Here is a 15,950-nt window from a genome sequence, read left to right as displayed (position 1 = left end):
ACATACTTCGGTTGCTGAGGGAAGCCCACTACTATGTGACTTATTTCTAAGCAAGCTCTAGAGTTAGTTCAACCAAGTTTTTAAAGCAAGCCACATGTAATTTCCAAAGCTCAGTTCTGTAATATAATTGAAAGCTCCATTCGTCCCATCATCAATCCTGGTGCTGTTGATTGCTCCTGATGAGATATCACGGCCTCCTCCTTCGCTGCATCCCCGGCTAGTTCATCCGTGAGTTAACTACCTAACTAGTTAGTTAGTTAGCGGCGCCCCACTTGGTGATGCCTGCAGAGAGAGCAAGCAAAGCAAACTTCCGTGTCGCCCCTCTTGAATTCCATCACAATCACTGTGATTTCTTCAACCGTGCTTTTCTCACTTCTGCTCTGACTGTGAATCTCCCCTTGTCTTTGGCAACAGCTGCTCTCTGCGTTGGGGGGGGCAGCCAATTTTATTATCTGCCTAAACCGAGCTCTGCGTCATAGCTTTGCTTGTCCTCCTAGTTACCCATAAGACCCCAGCTGATCAAGCAACCATGGCAGATAACATCAAGTCCACCACCACGTCGGACAAGTCCAGAGAGTCCTCTGTCTCTTCGCCTCGCTCGAGTCTGGACTCGCGCTCGCCGTCTACCTCGCATTTCCGCATCAATTCCCTGTCCGGAGCTTCCTCGCATCGCCAGAGCCTTACCGAGTCTCTTCGCGCTATGCCTCCGTCACCCCGCGCGCGTCGGCCGTCGATGAGTCAAGCTGCCCTACAGAGCTTGATTGACAATCCGCCTGTTCACAGCGGTGCAGATCCGGCTTTTTCCGGCCGCGATTGGACGCAGATTACGGTTGGGGAGCTGGTGAACCCGGCAAGCTGCCATTTCGTGGAGGCGGACATGTCGATTGAAGATGCTACGAACGTACGTTTAGTACTTTCTAAGGAGAGCTCTGGATAGCCTCGGTTTAGCTCTTAGGTACTAATGGTATGGTCGTGTGTAGCGTTTGATTGAATGCGAAGCGCCCTTGCTGCTGATCCGGGAGTCTCCAGAGCATACCTCGGTAATTGGGACTTTCGAATATGCAGACCTCAATGCATATCTATTGTTGGTTATTGGCATCACGAAGCCGGATGACGAACATGCTGCGTCTCTCGAAGAGCTGGGGAGAAAAGCAAGGGAAGGACAAATGATCTGTCTAAAAGAGGTTAAGAACTTAAGACCGAAAGACCCGTTGACCACCCTTCCGCCAAATGCTAGTTTGATAAGGGCGGTTGAGACGTTTGGTGGAGGGATACACAGTATAATTGTGACAAAGGACAATACTTCGGAGGTCTTGGGGATTTTCAGTCAGTGGAGGCTCGTGAAGTTTCTTTGGGAGAATGCTAGAAGCTTTCCGGTAATTGAGCAGCTATACCCGCAATATCTGCGAGAATTGGGCCTTGGCTCTCAATACGTAATATCGATTAAGTGAGTTCATTTCGAGTTTTGGAACCTCCGCGAGTCATGCTGCTGACGTGCATCGACAACTAACTAGTGGCGATCGACCGCTGTGCCATGCCTTGGAGCTCATGAATAATGAGGGGATCTCATCGGTCGCCGTCGTTGACAACCAGTCCAATGTAGTCGGCAATATATCCGTTGTCGATGTGAAAGTGAGAGATCCACTCGTTCAAATCCAAATCGTAGGTTTTTGCTGATATTGGGGTAGCTTCTTACGAAATCAACCTCGCTTCCCCTGCTTCGCGACACCTGTATCCACTTCATATCCGTTATCCTTTCCACACGGGGTCTGAATGAAGGAAAAGACTCGTTCCCCGTTTTCCACGTCAACCCTCAATCCACGCTAGCGCATACGGTTGCTAAACTGGTTGCCACGAAGTCGCATCGGTACTAAATACCTTCCGCTTTATCGTTTGTGCAGCCTAATATGCTGCTCGATGTGTGTGTTAACTCATCTGCAATAGGATGTGGGTCACCGATCCCCAATCGCCCTCTTCATCTAATCCCTCAACTCCTGCGCACTCAGCTGTCCATGCTCCCCTCTCCAATCAAGTTATTAGTATCTCCGGCCCAGCCACGAGCACGGTCGCTGGAGCCCAGGTATCCTCTCCAAGGGTGAGTCCCAGCGCAAGCCACACGTCACCTCCGTCATTTCCGCAAGCGGCCCAGCCACATCATCCTACCCCAATGGTCCACCCCCAGTCGCCAAACGTGTATCCAATGTCTCTTTCCTCAGCAATACCTGCTTCCGCCCTCCCGGGTGCTCGGCTTTCTGGCCGCCTCGTCGGCGTCGTCAGCCTAACGGACGTCCTAAACCTGTATGCCCGGGCCAGTGGGCTCAAGCCGGCAGATCCCAACGATATCCGGAACCGACGAAGGCGAAGCAGCAGTTGCAGCGTTGGGGTGCAGAAGAGTGGCGATAGTCGAGATACTTGGAACCGCACTGGCCCTTGATGTGCATCGTTGGCCTCCTGGGAATAAGAAAAAATAAGAAAAAAAACGAACACCGTTCCTTTGAAATTCGCCACCACTGCCAGTCCCCCAGCAAGCCAATCGGAGCGCGATGCCCTACATTACTTTTCCATTACCCGATTTATTCGCAATGCCTAGCAGGTTCTTTCAGGTTGTGGTTCTCTTGTTTTCTGGTTGGAGCATTGGAAAGGAAGAAATATTGGCTTTTTCTCCGCTTCGCAATTTGCCCAAACCCAGATTCCCCCTTTTTTTCCTGGACGTTATATGCGTTTGGGCAACCTGTCAAACCCTGACTGGCATCATGGCGACACAAAAGCCTCACGTTGCTTTTTTTGTGACATCCGCCGCTCATGAACTCCGTTGACAAAGCACCTTACCAATCATTATCTCATAAGATCAGATTGAGATTATCACTCGCATCGACCTGTGTAGTCATAATATTAATTAAGAAAAAAAATGAAAAACGAACTTTCTCTGTACACAACCCCGTAGTATCACGGGGGTTCCACTTTTTCGCGTTGAGATCTGATGACGGACCTACCCGCCGGCCAGACGATCGCGATCGAGGAGCTCATACCCACTACGGAGTATCCATCTCGTACCACGGGGCCGAGAATGGGGCTGGCCACCGCGGGGTGGCTGAACAACCTGGAGGAATTACGTATTAATAGCCGCTAGACAGATTCCACTATATAAAGCATCTGGAGCCCCTCCACGTATACTCCATGGGCTAGAATTGGTAGTAGCAGTGTAGTCGCTCCATTGCTAGGCCGGTGTGGTTCTAGGAGAAGCTTGAAAAACGCTGTGGGTCAACTTGACTAGCGCGCGCACCTGGTAGTTCGCGAGCCTTGCTGCTAAGTTCATGGCTTTTTTCAAGTAGTTGCTAAATAGCGTCAGCTTTTGCGTTGCGGGTTGGTTTTGGCGGACGGCTTTTTCCAGGCCTTGAAAAGAACCGCGTGGCACAAACCTGGGCAAATGCTTTTTTGTCGAACTAGTTCGTTAGTTCGTCCAGGGCCAAGACAGGTATTTGGATTCTTTTGAAGTCTGTTTTTCATCTGAGAGTGCCGGGCTTTTCTTAGCAATAGACTGGGCTGGAGGATGGCGCGGCCTGGGTGATAGTACGGACAACAAACTAGTAGAGGTAGAGTACTCCGTACGGAGTAGTGTCTAAACATTGAAAAATAGGGGAAAGATAGTTACTCCGATTATCTGATACGAAAAGTTACCCTGTAACTGCCGTGCATGCGGAATAAAGGCTTCCCAGCCTGCCAAATTTACCACAACAAAACAGGGCAACACGTAGAATAGACTTATTTTGGCAAAACCGTTGAATGCTACGACCTGTGCCTTGATTGCCATCTTGGAAGGTTGCTGTTCCGGAAATCTAACCATTTCTTTGTTTATTGGTATAGTTAACAAAATCCAAGTTTCCTTTAATTTTTTCAACTTCTTCGCTCACCAAGAGTATTTTCCCCAGTTCCTATTTCAGGCGTGGGCCGCAGGGCTCTTTTTGAGTTTGCTCAAGCTCACTACCCTCGCTTCCTTCTGACTCGCGAAGAGGGGGAGATCTTTTGAGCATTATTAAGAAGAACGGCAAGACGAAGTGGGCTCACGGAAACCTTGTGGGGGAGTCCTTGAGGGTCTTGTCCGGGCTCACGGCGAAATTCCGCTTATATTAGAATTTGCGTAACGGCGCGGGCTGACCCAATCATAGCCTGAGGTTAGGCCATCAGAAGCCGAAGAGGGTTGTTTTTTTGAGGTACCGAGATGGGCGGCTCCTGATTAGGTAGCAACCAAGAGAATCAGTGTCAGACATGCAGGGCGCATATTCTGCGTTTTTCAACTGGGATGCTTGCAGAATGCAGGGTGCATTGACTAGTGAAAGCTTCGAAGGTTGTTTTTTTTTTTTTTTTTTTTGGCGATGCCCAGCGCAAGAAGCAAGGCACCCTCATCAATTGGCGAGAAATCGTACGAACACCGCAAGTCCAGGCCATGCAGCACGCTCTAGGCCGGAGTATTCCGATTGTTTTGTTTCTTGCGCATCCAGAGCCGTGTTAGGCTGCTGGAGGTATCGTACCATCCACGGTCCGAACCTCTCGTGGCGGATCCCGCACAGACGGTAGAAATGTGACGAGTGCGGCAGGACGCACAGAGGCCGAGCTTAGATGGGAATTCATTGCCGGAACACACGTGGCTTGCATTTTGCGGGGAAGCGGTTTCACAGCAGAGCGCAAGTCGTGATATACGCAGTATAGAGCTGCCCTGGGTATCGGGCGTCACACCATGTTTCCTTTTTGGTCCAACCCAAGCTGCATGCACCCTGTAGATCCCGGGAGAGTTGCCGAAACATGGGGGGAGGGAACTGTAGTTTGGCATCCAGCGGAAAAAGGGGCACGCCCGTCGAATTTGTCAGAAGATTCGAAAGGCCCACCGCAAGGACGGATTTTCTGATAGATCGTCTGTCGCCGCTCGTCTCCCGAGGTGGGTACGTAGGTGGCCGGGCAGAAGAGCCGGAAGGTTCTGTCGATCGCGATGCGGTTCGGCACCAACGATTTGCCTCCAGGATATAATCAAAGCCGCGCGCGCGCCTCGTTGCTTGCTGCCGGGACGCCCGAGTGTCACCAAACTGGCGCACAGCTCCGCAGTTCGTGCCGCGGCCTGTGGCGCAAGCGTCGTCCGCTCCCCCATCCACAGGCCGAAAATAGCTCGAACATCTGACAATCATAAGGAGGGGGAATGCGGGCGCGCTGGAGAGGGGCGATCTGAGCACATACCGGACGGGAACGCTGACAAACCGCACGGACGGTGGCTGTTGCATCCAGAGCGACGGGCGACACAAGCCGAGTTCGACGACAGGCGATGGATTAATTACATGCATACCGCCGTACGCCGCCGTACGCGCCCACGCCGGCCGGCCGCGCGCTGGAGGGGCGGCCCGAGTACTAGCGCATACCACTAGTTACGCGCCGGCCGACGCGTTCGCCCGCGCGCCCGCGCCCGCAACCACAGGCAGCCGCAGCAGCAGCAGCAGCAGCAGCACCGACGGTGGCGGCGGCGACTTGTCGCGATCGGCCGCGACGGAGGGACTGCGAAGCTGGCGGAGGGGCGCAGAGGGCAGCGCGAGGGTTGAGCGAAGGCCGCCGCCGCGCGCGCCCTGGTGCCTGAGTCGCCTGGTCGCCGTTGTGGACTTAACTAGTTGAGTTGAGTAACTATCCCGGCCTCAACCCAAACCGCGGTGCCACCACCACTGACCCTCAAAGCCTGCCGGAGCGCATACCGCAGCCAAAACGCCATCGCCGCACCGCACCGCAAACCTTTCTCGCTAGATGCCTTGGGTCAAGAACAGACGCCGAATGCCCGGCGTCGCGGCGCGCGCGCGCGCGTCATTGCGCTTTTCCTGGCTGCTGGCCCAGAGAGCCCAAACTCTCTCATGGAGTCATAGGCCCGGAGTACCTGATTTGCGTTGCCTCAGCCACTTCCGTGTGTCTGGCAGAGCGGTCGCACAGGATTCTCGGATAGCGCGGCTGTACGGAGTACGCAATCTGCCTTTTTTTTGTCTTGGGGCCTGCCAGGTCTCTCTCCGCCCTGCTTTTCCTGGCGAGTCTGGAGTACGTTGCTCGTTCCCAAGCCCGGTGCAAGAGTTGGTTCTCGCTGGCCACCGCTTGGAACAAACAAAGAAAACGTAGAAACGAAGGCATTCCGGATACAGCCTGGACGGCCGCATGCCCGAGGGAATAATGCTCTGTGCCTAGCCTGCTGGCCGGATATGCTTTGTAAAGTTTGTCCTCTGCAAACCTACGGTCCTCACTAACGGGAAAATGTCGGCGTCGGGATGGCTAGCTGAGACAATTTCCCTCTCACCAATAGCAAGGAGGGACAGGCCGACATCCAGAGTGATGTTCCCCGACGGATGTATGTATTAACTAGTCTACTCTGTACTCTGTACTCTGTGCTGCAGTTGATCGGGAATCAAGGAAGCCACTCTGAGTAAGAATGCGTTGTTTCATTGATTGACTATTCAGTAAAGATACTGTACACTGGAAACTGACCAAACGAGGGACGCCAGCTTTTTCCAATATTCAACCAATAACTCCCATGGCGTTTTTTGCCTTGCGGTAGCCCCAACCTTTTTTCCCCCCTATACTCCAGAAAAATGCACTCACAAAACCTCCCATTCTAGCCGCAAGGTAGGGATAAGAATATACATTGGGGTGGACAAACAGTATACAAGAAGGCCAAAACGTAATCATGGGAGAACCAATATGTAAAAAGACTGTAACAAATAGCGACATGATCTTTGGGGTAGTTGTTAAGGGCCATGTATAGCACTCTGGTGCTGATGTCCTTTAGCTCAAACTTGGAACATCCGTCAAATAAGTATTATTATTAGAGGATTAAGTAAAAATATCGAAGGCGCATGCTAAAAATAAGTAAATGCTAGGATTATTGCAGGTATCCTTTTCGCTTTCGAGAGGCATTAGGCTTAAATATCAAGGAAATTATATGAGTGAACGAATGTGTTGTAGGTGGGATAATTAACAGGGCGGGGGATCTTCTGGGTTCCCAGGCGGCATGAAGTCGTTGTCGAAAGAAGTAGTTTTCCAGAAGCCGCTATTGAAATAAGCCTGCCATTCGGCATCTGTGATAGAAGCCGCGATCGGGTGCTCTGGATCTGAAATGGAGCGACCAAAGCTGGGCCGTTCTGGGAAGTCTTGTTGGGCCACCTCGATGTTCGAGTATGCAGACACTGGGCTAGGCGTCAGATCGTCGGATGTCAGATCGGGCGGTTGATTGAAGTCTCGAATAAAGCTAAGGAGGTCCTCATTCATAGGATCGGACCAAGCGGCGTTGTTTGTAGAGTTGCCTTCCGGCAGCGTAGCGGGCTGGGGGTTGTGCGGCGGAAACGGCTGGAGTGCCGGGCCTGCCTGGGGAGGAACATCCGCCATGGGGGGGTTCGTCTGGCAGGCCTGGAAGAATTGGGCGTTTGCATGTATGCCATTCGGGACCGGATTACTGTGTACCGGAATATTGGCCACCGGAGGGTTCGTCAGGGCAACATGGGCGAACTGGGGACGGGGATGCATGCCATTCTGCACCGCATCACTGTGTGGCGCTGGGTAATTTCCATACAACTGATCGGCTCCGACGAAGCGGGTTCCCTGCATCGACAGGCGTGCCAAGCCGGGGTTCAATGCTTGAGCCGGGCCCTGGGGTGCAGCCACCACATTCATTGGCGGGCCAACATTTGGCACAGTGTTGCGACGGATCTCGAGGTAGCTCTGGAGATATGGGCTTTCTTCTGCGCTTCTTGGGCGACCGGCGAGCCGTTCCCGTTCCCGTGCATCCAGCATTTGCTGCGCTAAGTGCCCCGTGGTCATGTAGCTGGGTCGCAGCCTTGCGGCCGGATCCCCAGGCATTGCCGAAGTCGAGCGTTGGTAGGGCGGAGCCTGGCTGACAGCCGGCTGAGGGTGCTGCGCTCCCCAAACACCCCCAGGGTAATGACGCGGATCATGCCCGGCCTGCGCGAACAACTCCGGCGAAGAGATGGATCTTTGCAGCACCGGCTGATCCCACATGTTCTGGGCTGGATACTGAAACAGCGCAGAAGGCCCGTTGTTGCTGGGATGTTGCTGTGCAGGTACTGGACAAGACGACAAGGTGGGCTGCGGCTTGGGAAGAATTAACAGTTCTTGTAATTGTCGCGTCAGCTTGTCGTTTTGCAACTCAAGAGATGAGAGGAGCTCCCGGCGCTCCCGGTTCTCGTCCAACTCCTCGTACATTTCTTCGTTTAAAACGGCCTCCATTGTAATGCGCAAATGGCGCCCACTTCGCTCGAAATGAAGTTCAGAAGCACGCCGAGCTGAGCCAAAGCGAGCCTGGGGACTGCGGTCTGTCCGCCTGGACGCCGCAATATACGCCCTAAAGTACCCCGTTAGTATATATCATGAAATGGAAGTGCTGGCAGAGAAATTTACCGTTCTTGATGTTCCAGTCGTGCCGGGTCCTTCTCTGGCTTATCCACAGCGCGTCTCCTCTTGTCAACGCGAGGCATGGTGAAAGAAGAGTAAGCTGAAGATACACGTCTCCGTAAGAAATCAAGAGCAAGTAGAGGGAGGAGAGTAAGAAGGATGTATTCACAAAGGTGGCGTGCGAGTGTTTGGAGTCTTGCTCAGGTGTTAATAGGTATAGAGTTGTCACTATAAGAGCTCAGAGAGAGCGTTGAGGGTTGAATAATGTAAACAACAAGAGAAAACTTCGTGGAGTATTTGCTAACTAAATAACTGTGAAAAGGTTGGGAGAGGAAAGAGAAAAATTAAGAAGAACATGGGAGGGGGTGAGGAATAATATGCTATGAGCTGGGAGCTTCGTTGCTAGGTGCCCTCGGAGGCGGTTATGGAAGCGTACTCGCGTGAACCATGGTTCATAAGCTCTGGTTATGCTTTTTGGCCTTTCGAGGCTTGCTCTTGGAATGAGGGAGGGCAGCCAAAGGCTAATTTGTCGCAGTGGGCACGTTACAGCGAAACAAGATACGGTTTCTGCGGATGCGCGCGTACTCCAACTCTCGCGCACGGTTGTATGCCAGTACAGTCATAATTATCGGCCAAAGTTCTGATGCTTTCGGAAACGTATAACAGGCCGTTTCCCCTTCCCTGTTGGCGACGGATAAGACGCGCAAGTTTTGGAACGCAACAAGTTATCTATGACTGTGCTAGAAATTACAGCAAAGATAAGAGTCCACGGAAGAGCCTCAACCCGCCGAGGTTGTGACGAAATCTCTACAGACGCCAAATGTCGTATGTAAGAAATGTTTTTGTCCGGCAATTTGCTCCAAGGCGCTCCTGACAATACTCGATCCCCCTCCGATTCGTAGTTGCGCATAACTCTATAGTTCGCTGCGCTTAGCTAGTCCACTCTCGAGCTAGAGTGGGCGCATGAGACATGTTCATTCGCGAACAAGAGGTCCGCGAAGAACAAAACAATAACATCTACAGGCTCGGGGTCCATAGGCAAAATGGGTATCAATCAGTGGGGTCCTATCCGGATCAACCCCTCCACTGTGGAATGGTCCCAAAGGCAAAGCGGGTTGTGGAGCCGATAGTTACGGAGCGTGTGTCTTGTCAAGACAAGAAGACTCCTTAGGGTGTACGAGGCCGCCCCCTCCTAGCTATCTAGAAGCCGGAGAAAGATGACTGGTCAAATTCAAGGCCTGCTGGCTTGTTTTCTCCGCAGAGGCTTTGGATAAGGTTCTGGCGAGGGCTATTTTCGAGCCAAGGCAGCGGGGATTGTCAAAGAAAGGCAGAAACTCCATACTAGGTGATTTTTGTGCTGTTTTCGTTGGCCAGCCCTTGGAAGCACCGTCAAGTAGCGCTGGCTTGCCATCACCTCACTCCCTAAGGTTTCCTGGGTGAGCAAAAGCAATCTAGACCACCCTGCGGATCCCCGCGGTCATGATCGGGAATTTCTTATTTTAGTGGCAGATCATTCTGCGAGTTTAATCCCCTCTTACCTGAAGCGGCAGATAGGTTGCTCAGAGCCTGGCATGGGGGCTCTATGTAGAAGTGGTCAGCGCTCGGGAAGCCAGCAGCAGAATCTAATTAGCAACAATAATTGCTGTTTAAGCGAAAGCAGCATGCCAAAAAGTAAGCCCTCGCCATTGTGGATTCTTGTACGAGGAAAAGGATGGCAGAAAAAGTAAGGCACCTGCTTGCCAGGTTTAACTAACTTAAGATGCGGCGGGCCTTGCGGGAAGTAGAACTGAAGTCTCGCCACCTAGCAACTACCTCGCGCGCGCCGTTCTTCCGAGCCAAAAACACATGGAGAGAGGGGGGGGGAAACATTGGCAGCGAAGGATTTCGTACCTGCGTGACGACCCACGATGGGCGCCATCCAGCCCATGATGGAGGACCTCCACCTGCATTAGAGAGCCGAGCCGGGGAGAATCCACCGACAACACGCCGCAGCGTCCGCGGTTGCTGGTGGTTTCGCCTATTATTATTATTATGATGGCGAGGGCTCCGGATTTCGGCGCGGAAAGGCGCAGAACCGTGCTAGGCCCTAAGCGGAAGACGCTCGGACCAATGTTTACATCAGCGAACCTAGAGTGTGGCGCTGCGCAGGTCTCGTGAGAGTGGCGAAACTGCCGAGCAGCGCCGCTCTCCCATAGAACCAATAGCGATATGTTGTTTAGGTCAAGAATGCCAAAAGGGAGAGAGAGAGGCCTTGAGTCAATCTCGGGGTCCACTATGAGCCCTGGTTGGCTGACTGCTGCTGTTTGAGGTGTTTGATGGTTCTGCTACTCCGTACTACCAAAAATGGGCTGATGTTGAGCCCTATACGGATACTACGCTCGGGGCAAAATGGAGCAAATGATCGGCCAGCCCGCATAACCTACGCGCACGGCACGGCGTAGAGGGCCAAAGGGGACTAGGTCTTGGTAATAGCATGTCTCACTACACCCTCCTTAACGGCCGCCACTGTGGTTTAGAGGCCGCTTTACGTGCCCTTGGAAGCTGAGACAAAGGCTAGAATTGCTCTCATATTCAAAGATTTCCCTTTATAAAATACGGACACCGCTTTAAATGACCCCCAGCGGGGGGACATGGCCGTCTTCCTCCTTGCTTTCTTGTCCCAGTTTGTATGAGACTTTAAAGCGAAGCCGTACTGAGTTGCCATTCCCGGGCTCCACCCCATTCAATTGCAGTTCCTGACGAATTCCGTTACGTTGCAACGGGGCAATTTGTCGTCCAGATTGTGGGGATACTTGCAGTTTGTATGCCTACCCCGGTCTATTAGAGAGGTATAATCATAAAGAGCAACCCAAAGGATTTCTTACCTTCTCAATAGCCACTTGAAAATGAACCTGGGAAATGGCTTGAGTGGAGTTGTTTGAAAACTGAACAATGACTTGGATTCGGTTTTCTCTTGGGATTCTGCGAGAGAAAAAGACTATGTTGATGGAAGAATTCAAGACCTGTGTTTGATTTGACGTTGGAAGTGCGTCCTCTGGTAATGAGGATGTGAAGGTCCATTCATCATCGGCGGGCGCGTTGGCTGTCGTTTGTAAATTGGGGGGCGAGAAGGGCTGGCCCACGTCCAGCAGGGCTGACGATGAAGGGGACGGTGCCTTAGGGCTTTGAAGCTGACGAAAGGGAGATGAGGTCCGGGAGCCAGATGACACGAGGGATGCAAAAGGGTCTCCTTGTAGAGTGGAACCTGAGGGGTGAGCAGCTGCACTCATCGAAGCGGAGTTTAATGGTTGAGGGGTGGGCGAAGATGTGCCCAAAGACGGCAGAGTGGTTTGGTTTGGACTACCTAGACAGCACCAGGCTCATTAGATCTAGAACAGCACATCCTCGATAATTAGAGAAGCTTACCCGCTCCAGGTCTCAGGGGTAGGGATATAGAACCACTAGGCTGAGATGAGTCTTGGAAGGACAGACCAAGCAAATCATTTTCAAGGGATGAAGTCCCTCCACTCGCTTGAGAAGAACTGGAATTCCCGTTTGTCGGAGTAGGGTCATCAAAATCAATGAGCGACAGTTCATTCTCGGCGTTCTTTTTCACCCCTGTACTTGTTCCCAAGGTTCCCTTGGGAATTTTGGTAGCGCCTTGAACATCACCAGCCTTAATTAGTTTATATCGTTCAATTGTACGATATATGCTGTCATTGATTTCCAGTAATTTAGAAACTGCTTCGGCATCTTCGGACTCTTCTTCGCACATCTTTTGAATTTTTGGGTGTGCACTTCGAAGTGCATTTGCGAGATCCTAGAGGCAACATTAAAAAAGACGAACACAACCGTTGACGTGCCAATACCTACTTCAAATACATCTCCTTCAGCGATACTGTCCCCAGGCTTGTGGTTTTGAAGCATCTCTTCTAGAATCTTTGCTTTCTGCTGTACCTTCCCTACCTCCTCTGCGGCTTTCGCCCTATAATCCGTCTTATGTCTTGTATCGTACCCTGCCATTATCTTCATGAGCCGGTTAGCTTCCCGCAAATCTTCCGGGCCTCCTCGCCGTATTAATTCTTGAAGTTTTGCAGATTGTGCCTCCTTTTCTTCTTCTTCCATTTCTTCTGCAGATTGAAGATTCTATTGCTTCATTAGATCGTGGTATTTGTATCAGGTGAGAACATTCCACCTACATCGCTTGGGTTCAAAACTGCCGCATCTTCGCGACGCACTTCCGGGAACATATATCCTTTGTAAAGCAGTAATCGATGCATGTCCCTTATATACCCCAAATCCTCCTTGTATCGCGAAGTCTGACAAATAGTTTGCCGCCATTCCTCAATGCACTCGAGGATGCGTTGCTGTACTCTAGAAGAACGTATGGGGGGTCGCTCTGGAAATCTCCGTACCAACTCATTAAGAAATTCTTTTGTGCTAATTTGAAGATGAAAAGGGTATCCGCAGTTTTTCACGCAAATGTCAAGTAGCTAGCCAGATGTATCGTCAGTATTCATCATCCAGTGATATGTTATAAAAAAGAATGAATCAACATACCGACAAAGCCAAGAGGGCAACGTTGGCGTTCCGAGAATTGATAAGCTGCACAATACTGATTGCAGCCTCACGAGGTCTTTAAATCCATTAATATACACTTCAAAACCCCTACCTATCTGAGAATACTCACGCATTGCCCTTCTTTGAGTTGACGAGGTCCACAACCTCAAGATTCAGAGCAAGGTTAGGTTCGTAGTTCTGAGGATCGCATGCATTGTCTAAGGGGTAGTACAAGCTTAGAATTAGTGAAAAAAGCCTCGAGAGAAGGAGAAGACGTACAGATATATCGCTGTAACGTTGACCTTGCCGGCTCAGCATAGGTCCCGAAGCGGTCCCTTGCCGCCATGCGTGCGGACGTGGCCTCCACGATTAAGATTAAAATGGATTGACCCGCAACCGAAAAAAAGGGAAGAAAATAGCGTCTATGCGACGTATCGTTGAAATCGCGGAGGTCCAGGAGGGCTGGCGACAGAATACAGGCTGTGTTCAGATGTTGAAGCTCCGCGCTGACGTCCGCTCAATGTTCGGCGAAATGGGCAGCCAATCAATGAGTGCCTCCCCCGCTTAACTTATGTAGTTAGTTAGTTACTGAAGGGGCGAAGAAACTCAACAACACCAACTGCGAAAGCTACAAGGATGACCTGACTTTTTTTTTGGTGCCTTGAGGCTACCAAATACTTGCCTTATACCCAGCTCGCTCTAAATATCGGTCCCTCGTACTCCCTGCGTAGTTATAACGGCTCTAACGGCTCTTGGTGTGCAGAAGTCTACTGAACACACCAGCTGATCTCATAACTATGTACATAACAACTGGAACACCCACGACTGTATTATGGTTGCACTAAACGCTGGTGCTTCCATTCGTCGCATATCGAACAGCTTTCTCGGCTTTGTTATGTTACTCAGACAACACATGTGCCTACTATGGAGTAGAGACAAAGCAAAACATCAAATGCTTGGTGTAGAAGCAGTGGCTGGTCTCCTGCTAGAATGTATGATATTTTAAGGGAAACAGGGCTATTACGGGATGCAGTCATTTGTATGGAGTACGGAGAACAAATGAATCCACCACCCAATCATGAGGAGCTCAAAACTATAGCACCTATAATGAAGATATCAGCCTCTAAACCGTCTAACTAACTGAAGCTCATCTCGTAACATTCGTTGATGAAAATACAAGAGTTCTAATCCTAAAATAATATTTCTTAACAGTAATGGGCTCGAGATTGGTATGAGGCCAAATACCCAAAGATATTGAAACGTCACTACTCTAACATGTGTGTGAACTGACTGCATCCCCAAGATGCCCACAGGCGTACTCCTCCATACCATTCTCCATACAATTTGACATGGAGGACATGCGACTGAAATCCAGCCAATCCTTGTAAGCGGATGTTTGTCGGTCCGGTTCGCAAAATTCCAAAGGTTAATGAATTAACTTTACTATCATTTCTGATGTCACCACATTTCCTCCGATGAAGCTCAGTTATTTCTAATTGTTAATATAACGACTATTAAACGTATACTTTCTTTGCAATGGTCCGACACAAAAAGGATGGGTTAGCCAAACGAAGCAAAAAGGCTTTCGGAGACAGCCATCGTCGCCTTCCTCCCCGCGACTTCGACAACGAAAATGACGATACCCCGCGTGTTCCTTTCAACGCTGCCTGCTGGGACCTCGGCCATTGCGACCCCAAAAAATGCTCAGGCAAGAAATTGATGCATTTTGGGCTAATGCGAGAGTTGCCAATCGGGCACAAGTTCCCTGGCGTTGTAATATCGTGAGCAATGTATTATTGCGACCCGTATCGATATATTAACTAAAATCTGCAAAACTAGTCCAAATGCGAAGCATACTCTCTCCCCCGCGGATAAGCCTTTACTTGAACAGTATGGAGCTGCTGTTGTTGAATGTTCTTGGGTGAGAGTAAAAGAAGTTCCTTGGTCGAGGATCGGGGGAAAATGCGAACGCCTACGTGAGTCTAAGTAAAGTCCCGCTGGCTTTCCGTGCATAACTGACTACTACAGTTCCCTACCTCGTAGCCGCGAATCCCGTCAACTATGGCCGACCTTGGAGACTAAACTGTGTCGAAGCCCTTGCCGCTTGCTTTTATATCTGCGGTCATGAAGATTGGGCGACCCAAATTTTAAAACACTTTAGATATGGCGAGCCATTCTTGGACATTAATTCTCAACTGTTAAAGAGATATGCAGCATGCGAAACGGAAGAAGACATCAAATTAGCCGAAGAAAAATGGCTTGATAAAATAGAGAGAGAGTACTCAGAAAGCCGTGCAGAACGTGCAGAGGATGATATTTGGAGAACAGGGAACACAAACCGCGTGGGGTTTGCTGATTCTGAGGATGACGGGGACGCCAATGATAATGACTCTGAGGAAAAGGTAGAAGAAGAAGCACTCGAGGAACGTGACCCCTATGCACTTCCAGAGGATTCTGATGATGAGGAAGAGATGGCAGAGCTTCGTCGTAAAGTCTTAAACTCAAAACCCTTCCAAGACCCCAAAGAGACAAACCCTCCAATACCTTTAATACCACTCAAAAGCCCTGCCGCTTTTGACAAGAAAACAGCCGTGTCGGTTAGCGATGATGACGGGGAAGGATCAGATGGCGATGATGACGCGGCATTCGATAAAGTACTAAATGCAACAATAGCCACCGATAGGACCGGCATTATAGCAAAGCAGCACCAGAAAGAACAGCAGAATAAAAGCCGTGCGTTTACACAGAAGTTCAGTGTCCACTGATGGCATATCACAAAAGACGTGCAATGCCATTCGACTAATAACGATGAAAATATGAAATAAAGGCAAAAATATGCAAATGAATTTCATTTAATGTGGCTAATGGCTTATTTTACAAAATGGTTGCATTTGCAAAAAAAAAAAAAAAAAAAAAAAAAAAAAAAAATTTTTTAATTTTAAAAAAAAAAAAAAGAATCTATTAAAAAGATGAGGGATTTTGTATTAAGT

At 50.3% G+C, this 15,950-nt stretch overlaps 4 protein-coding genes across 4 annotated transcripts; 2 read left to right on the top strand and 2 right to left on the bottom strand.

The window, feature by feature from the left end:
• Nucleotides 1–529: 529 nt before the first annotated feature.
• On the top strand, nucleotides 530–2,434 carry SDS23 (cell separation during budding; the record flags this gene model as incomplete). The annotated part of the gene is made up of 5 exons (XM_049251280.1): nucleotides 530–901; nucleotides 981–1,447; nucleotides 1,515–1,632; nucleotides 1,689–1,867; nucleotides 1,945–2,434. The coding sequence occupies 5 exons, from the start codon at nucleotides 530–532 to the stop codon at nucleotides 2,432–2,434; spliced, it is 1,626 nt and encodes a 541-aa protein (XP_049109580.1).
• Nucleotides 2,435–6,987: 4,553 nt separating this feature from the next.
• Nucleotides 6,988–8,504, bottom strand: LOZ57_002201 (uncharacterized protein; the record flags this gene model as incomplete). The annotated part of the gene is made up of 2 exons (XM_049251279.1): nucleotides 6,988–8,371; nucleotides 8,428–8,504. The coding sequence occupies 2 exons, from the start codon at nucleotides 8,502–8,504 to the stop codon at nucleotides 6,988–6,990; spliced, it is 1,461 nt and encodes a 486-aa protein (XP_049109579.1).
• Nucleotides 8,505–11,027: 2,523 nt separating this feature from the next.
• On the bottom strand, nucleotides 11,028–13,306 carry GGA2 (ARF-binding protein; the record flags this gene model as incomplete). The annotated part of the gene is made up of 8 exons (XM_049251278.1): nucleotides 11,028–11,228; nucleotides 11,286–11,764; nucleotides 11,827–12,220; nucleotides 12,274–12,546; nucleotides 12,600–12,893; nucleotides 12,961–13,036; nucleotides 13,091–13,178; nucleotides 13,240–13,306. 8 exons carry the CDS (start codon nucleotides 13,304–13,306, stop codon nucleotides 11,028–11,030), a joined length of 1,872 nt encoding a protein of 623 aa, XP_049109578.1.
• Nucleotides 13,307–14,496: 1,190 nt separating this feature from the next.
• On the top strand, nucleotides 14,497–15,725 carry TSR3 (ribosome biogenesis protein tsr3; the record flags this gene model as incomplete). Its single annotated transcript, XM_049251277.1, has 3 exons — nucleotides 14,497–14,741; nucleotides 14,800–14,936; nucleotides 14,989–15,725. 3 exons carry the CDS (start codon nucleotides 14,497–14,499, stop codon nucleotides 15,723–15,725), a joined length of 1,119 nt encoding a protein of 372 aa, XP_049109577.1.
• Nucleotides 15,726–15,950: the final 225 nt, after the last annotated feature.

The sequence above is a fragment of the Ophidiomyces ophidiicola genome, assembly GCF_022830035.1.
Source record: "Ophidiomyces ophidiicola strain CBS 122913 chromosome Unknown scaffold_6, whole genome shotgun sequence".
NCBI classification, from domain to species: Eukaryota; Fungi; Ascomycota; class Eurotiomycetes; order Onygenales; family Onygenaceae; genus Ophidiomyces; species Ophidiomyces ophidiicola.
This window is presented reverse-complemented; position numbering and strand designations above follow the sequence as displayed.